Genomic DNA, 6,178 nt, shown 5'->3' on the forward strand with positions numbered 1-6,178 from the left:
TTTCTTACATGACCAACTGTAGCAAAATCGCGTTCACGAGGGCCCGATTTCACAATTTCTTCTCAAATAGTATCTTGGTAGAAGCGATTTTATACTATTTGCTCAGAAACGTAAAAAAAAATTATTTCTTACATGACCTACTGTAGAAAAATCGCGTTCACGAGGGCGCGATTTCACAATTTCTTCTCAAATAGCATCCTGGTAGAAGTGATTTTATACTATTTACTCAGAAACGTCAACTCGAAATAATTTATTCCGGGACCTAAAAACCTTAAAAAGCCTGAACCCTAAATCCTAAAAGCCAAAAAAACCAAACGTGAAAAAATGTCAAAATCGCGTCCCCGAGCAGCGCTACGTGTCGAGACATAGCGTCCACGTCGCCAGGTCGTATACCGACGGACGCGATGTCCCGACATCGCACTCGACATCGCCTCGACGTGGACGCGATTTCTCGAAAAATGGACCATTCCGGTAAATAATCAAAAAATCGGCCCATTTTGATAAATTTTGAAAAAAAACGACTTTTTTTGGTAAATTGCCCTTGACAACTATGGTTTCTAAAGTTTTAAAAAAAAATTGAAAGAAGAGGAGAGTTAAGCCCAAAAAGCAACCTAGCCCACAAAAACTGGAGAAGAAGGAACAGTGTGACGCTAGAATCGCGAAAGAAGTATACCAACTGAATACAATCCCCCTTGTTTGTCTCTCTCACGCTCATTCCGGTTGACGGTGGCCCAGATTTAAAGGCCCTTTCCATTATTACACGAACGCTTCCCCCTTCTTTTCCCTCTCTTTGCTCCAAAAACTCTCCTTCTCTCTCTCTCTCTTTGAATGTTTGCGAATTGCACCAATAATTCAAGGTTAGTTCCTTTTAACACCTTCCTCTCTTTCTTTTCTTTTTTGACGCAAACAAAAAGAAATAAAAAAGAATAATGCCAGACGAAGTTTGAGCACTATTTATTTCGAATCTTATGCTTTCTGTTGCGTTCACTTGTTCAACAAGCAATTCAATTTGTCATCTTAGTTAACATTTTTTTTTCTGTCTATATTTGTTTGGTTGCTGAGAAAACTGAGGTTAAGATTAAAAAAGACAAGGCTAAAATGTTTTCGAAAGGTCGCTCATTTTTCTTTACGAAGCTGATAGGTTTAGCTTAGGTTACTACATGTCTGTTGGTTTTATGCTTTATTTTACGTAAGTTTCGTGTTCAGTGCATGATTAACTATTTAAGTTTGATTTGCAACATGTTTCCGGATTTTGAAGATTAAATTTGTTAAATGCTGAAAATATTAGTAATCTGTTTAGTTAAAAAGAAGAAGAAAATAGTTTAGTTAAAGCAATATCAGGTATAGGATAAATGAGAGTTAAGTAAAGAGGCATACATTTGAAAATGCATATTCTTTATTTTCTGAATGATGCTTCCTAATAAACGTCAATTGAGTTAGGGTTTACAAATAATCTCGTCGATGATAACGAGAGTGAATCAATGAGGTTGTCGTTTTATGTTACCTCTTTTTTGGAGTCTGCTCCTAGCAATTTGTTTATACTTTATAGTAATCTTTTTTACATCTTTATATGATATATGTTGATTTATTGACACTGTTTCCAAGTAAATTTTGGTTTTTCCATTACTTGTACTACCTATTTTTGGTTTCTTATTTTGCTTTCATTTCGTCGAAATAAAGAAATTTGATTACTATATTAACTTATATAATAGCTAGATGTAAATGGCAATGATTTGGTTTGTAATGAAGTAGAACGTGCTTATCTTTTACTTATTTTGGTTGGTTATTTAATGTTGAACCATGTAGTATTTCTACCTTTCAGAGTTTCATTAGCCAAGCTAGATTATAGATAGTTTGCTGCCACTCATGGAATGCAACACAAAACATTCCCATAATTGTGATTGGTAAGTCTTGTTCTTTTTTATTGTCAATTCCAGGCAAATGTATATAGTTTTTTTTTTTTTTTTTGGGGGGGGGGGGAATTACATTATATGCTCGAATCTTTGAATTCTATCATCTGGATATTTTTATCATCCACTCTCAAACTTATTAGTTTACTTGGTTTTTTAAAGTAACAAATCCTAACCTTATTGTGGTAATAGGGTGCAGGAATGTGGCATTGCTAGGCTCATAATGATATGATAAAGGTTGAACATATGGGTGCCTCTCCATCACAAGCAAAGAGTAAAAAGGGGAACCATGTTTTCCCTGAAGAGAATACATCAGAGCAGGGCCATGAAATTGGTAGTGAATATTTACTTACTGAACTTTTTGAAAATAATAATCAATGTGGCCATGCTATAACACGAAATGAATCAACAGAAATTGCTACTGGTGTGTCTTGCTCCAGCATTCACAAATCTTCTTCTGAAAATGTGGCTAACGGTTCTTGCCCGGAACCTTTGAGATTGCTTCCTAAAGGTGTTAGTGAGCATAATCATACCGATCAAAGTTTTTGCGCTCAAGAAACTGTACCAGGAAAGACACACGAGTATCATTCTGGATATGTACACAAGGAAACATCAGAAAAGAAGCATCAGCCAGGTTCTGAAATTGTTAAAATTAAACTTGAAGAATCCCGTAGTTGGGTTTGTGGCCTTCCCGCTAAACATTCGAAACCATTTTCTAAAGGTTTGTCCAAGAATGCTATTACTGAAGGTTTGGGGCTGTCACCAGCAGGTTCTAATAAGGACAACATACGTAGGGAACCTAGTAAGCCACCAGAGCAAGGACCACAGCTTGAATTGGAAAGTTTACCAAATAGTACAGAGCAAAGCACTACTGCAGTATGCACGAATGTTTTTAATCAAGCCTTGCAATTGAATCCTGAAGATACAAACAAGAGTAATTGTGACAAGCTTTTACAATCACCTTCTCAAGGTGCGCACAATGTTATTCAGAGTACTAACATTGAAGACATGGCCAAAAATTCTAGTGTAGAACAACATGAAACAACGTCCGAGAATTTTAGCCAAAGCAAGGATGGAAAAACATTGAAAACGATAAAGAAGAAATATATGCTAAGATCTTCGACAAATAATGACAGGGCTTTGCCATCAAATTCACAAGAGAAATCTAAACCTGGTCAGCTGAGCAATAATTTGGTTGATGTTGCTTCTAGTGAGCAGCGACAAAGGAGGAAAAAGAAAAGGAGGGAAAAAAGAGAAGTTGTTGGTGAATATTCAAGAATCAGGGGACATCTTAGATATTTATTGAATCGAATAAGCTATGAGCGCAGCCTGATTGCTGTATATTCTGCAGAAGGCTGGAAGGGCCAAAGGTGTGTTTATTTTACTTTATTATTATTATCTTGCATCTCTTTTATTTATGAACTAATTGTCATGATAATGTATGTCACCTTTTGGAATTGAAATTGATTCTTTCCATGTGATCGTAGAAGTCTGATTGCCCATTTCCCCATGGATAGCTAACGTATGTTTCTTGCTTTGGATTGTTTGTGTAACCTTCAGCCTAGAAAAGTTAAAACCAGAGAAGGAGCTTCAGCGTGCTACATCTGAAATTCTTCGACGCAAATTGAAAATCAAAGATCTATTTAAACGCATTGATTCATTATGTGCTGAAGGAAGGCTTCCTGAATCTTTATTTGATTCTGAAGGACAAATCGACAGTGAGGATGTAGGAGAATCGTAGTTAATAATAGAATTGTTCATATATTAGTTGTTGCCATTTGTCTTATTTATTTGTGTTTTAGAATTAGAATTTCTTAGACATGAGATCCTTTAATTGTAGATATTCTGTGCAAAATGTGGGTCCAAAGACCTATCTCCTAACAATGATATCATTCTGTGTGATGGTGCTTGTGATCGTGGATTCCATCAATATTGCTTGCAACCGCCTTTGTTAAAAGAAGACAGTAATACTTTCCATTGCTTGCTTGAGTAATAAATTGATATCCGGGGTTTGAACTATTATATTATCATTAACGCTTTTCTTTTTCCACCCCTTACCTCGTTGATACAGTTCCTCCCGATGATGAGGGTTGGTTATGCCCTGGATGCGATTGCAAAGTTGATTGTATTCAACTGCTTAATGAATTTCAAGGAACAAGTTTCTCTCTTACTGACAATTGGGAGGTCAATAACAGGTTTCCTTTCTTTGTACTAGTTTTTTTATCCTTTTTTTTTCCTTGGCTTACCATGCTTATTCCTGCAACAGAAGGTCTTTCCTGAGGCATTGGTATCTGAAGATGGAGAAAATCAATATCCTAACTTCAGACTACGTTCAGATGATTCTAATGATAATGACTATAATCCTGATGGTTCAGAAACTGGTGAGAAAGGTGAGGGAGATGAGTCGAGTTCTGATGAATCCGATTCCACTTTTTCATTTGAAGAATGGGAAGTTCCAGCTAATGTTGATCCGAATTTGGGGGAGTTTCCATCTGATGACGCAGAGGGTGATGATGATGATGATTATGATCCTAATGGATCAAATCATGATACTGAGACAAGCCGGGAAAGCTCAAGTTCTGATTTTACGTTTGATTCTGAGGATCTTGGTTATATGTTAGAAGATGACATTGCTTCCCAAAAAGATGAAGACCCCATGTCTAATAGTGCTTCCACAGTTTCCAAGAGACGAAAATCTAAATGTGGCGGAAAGGAGTCTTTGAAGGACGAGCTGTTATCAATACTGGAATCAACTTCTGAACAAGATGGTGCTGCTGTTTCTAAGAAACGAAACAACGAAAGGTTGGACTACAAAAGGTTATATGATGTGAGTGTCATTTAAAGTTAAATAAGAAAACCTGCCATGACCCATTGCTATAATAATCATTTAACTTTGTGCATGATGGTGTCACCGTCATCAGTTCAGTCTTCCTACATTATGTGGTTTTCTTTATTTTGGGTATATAGGAGACGTATGGCAACATTCCTTCAAGTTCCAGTGATGATGAAGATTGGAACGATGCCACTACATCGAGAAAAAGGATGAAATGTACCATAAGAGCGACACCAACGTTGCCAAATGGAAATGCTTGTGCAAGTAGGAGTGAAGAGACCAATTTTAATGATACAGATTTATCACTTGCTGAAGAGGGAGGCGTAACTGTATCTGGTTCAAGTGGTAAAAAATGGGGTTCATCAACATATAGAAGACTAGGGGAAGCTGTAAAGCAGGTAAGTATAGTACGTTATATGACTTTGATTACTCATGACAGGGTCAAAACTTTTCTTTTTGAAACAAATCCAGCTTTTATTTTCTTTTAAAAACTGATTAACTTGGTGGTCTTTTTTAAAAAAAAAAATTGCAGAGACTTAACGAGTCTTTCAAGGAAAACCAGTATCCCGATCGATCCACGAAAGAGAGTTTGGCTAAAGAGCTAGATATAACTTTCCACCAGGTCTTTTGTCAATGACCATACATTTCTCTGTTATTTTATTTTTGGTTCCTTATCACAAGTTTGTGCTGCAGGTCAGCAAATGGTTTGACAACGCTCGCTGGAGCTTCAATAATTCATCATCTATTCACGAAACCGCAACCGAAAAAGTTTCAGAAAATGAAATTCCCTCAGCTCTTGAAACGAAGAATTGAAGGTGAAGATGTACAGGAGATGGATTCAGGCAACCGATTTAGATTCGAATTCTTTCTTGGGTAAGCTTTAAATTAAGGCATAGAGGCAGGCAACAGACAAGGAATTTGTTAGTTGAAAAAAATGAATTTTGTATTTTTCATTGCCCTATTAGAAAATTTGAACCTGGCACTTAGCTAGACTTTGCAATTCATTGCGTGTTCAGGTAGTGTTTGTATATTCTGTAATGTAATTATTATATTCAAAGTATTTTATTTTTTATACATTTTGATAATTAATAATTTGTATTATATAAATTTGTGTATTCTTAGTTTGTATATTTTTGTTGTGGAGTATTTTTCATGCCCTCTCTTTTTCATGTTTTTGTAAAATTCTTCACTCAATTCAATATTCGTACAGGTGAGAAATGCCATAGGAACACGTATATTAAAAAAATGTAAGAACTATTTAAGAAATCAAAATTTGAAACAATCTAAAAAATTATAAAATTTGGATAAAAACATTTTGAAGTCTTTATAATCCTTTTAAAACCATTTAGAAAGATTTGGATATAATTCAACGTCATTTTGGGTCACTTAAGTACATCTAGGGATATATTCAATTCAGAAACAAATATATATAGCT

General features: G+C 35.6%; 1 protein-coding gene across 1 annotated transcript; it reads left to right on the forward strand.

Annotated features, from left to right (window-relative positions):
• Positions 1 to 1,976: 1,976 nt before the first annotated feature.
• LOC105762784 (homeobox protein HAT3.1) lies at positions 1,977 to 5,640 on the forward strand. Its single transcript, XM_012580678.2, has 8 exons — positions 1,977 to 3,280; positions 3,471 to 3,636; positions 3,751 to 3,874; positions 3,982 to 4,094; positions 4,177 to 4,737; positions 4,878 to 5,141; positions 5,276 to 5,365; positions 5,437 to 5,640. Exons 1-8 carry the CDS (start codon positions 2,139 to 2,141, stop codon positions 5,554 to 5,556), a joined length of 2,580 nt encoding a protein of 859 aa, XP_012436132.1. The 5' UTR covers positions 1,977 to 2,138; the 3' UTR covers positions 5,557 to 5,640.
• The last annotated feature ends 538 nt before the right edge of the window (positions 5,641 to 6,178 follow it).

The sequence above is a fragment of the Gossypium raimondii genome, chromosome 12, assembly GCF_025698545.1.
Source record: "Gossypium raimondii isolate GPD5lz chromosome 12, ASM2569854v1, whole genome shotgun sequence".
Classification (NCBI taxonomy): Eukaryota; Viridiplantae; Streptophyta; class Magnoliopsida; order Malvales; family Malvaceae; genus Gossypium; species Gossypium raimondii.

Bases quoted from the DNA above. Each gene is read 5' to 3' on its own strand.
- LOC105762784 (XM_012580678.2), top strand. From the start codon at position 2,139: ATGATAAAGGTTGAACATATGGGTGCCTCTCCATCACAAGCAAAGAGT. The intron at 3,281-3,470 runs GTGTGTTTATTT...TGTAACCTTCAG, and splicing joins GAAGGCTGGAAGGGCCAAAG to CCTAGAAAAGTTAAAACCAG. The intron at 4,095-4,176 runs GTCAATAACAGG...TTCCTGCAACAG, and splicing joins CTCTTACTGACAATTGGGAG to AAGGTCTTTCCTGAGGCATT.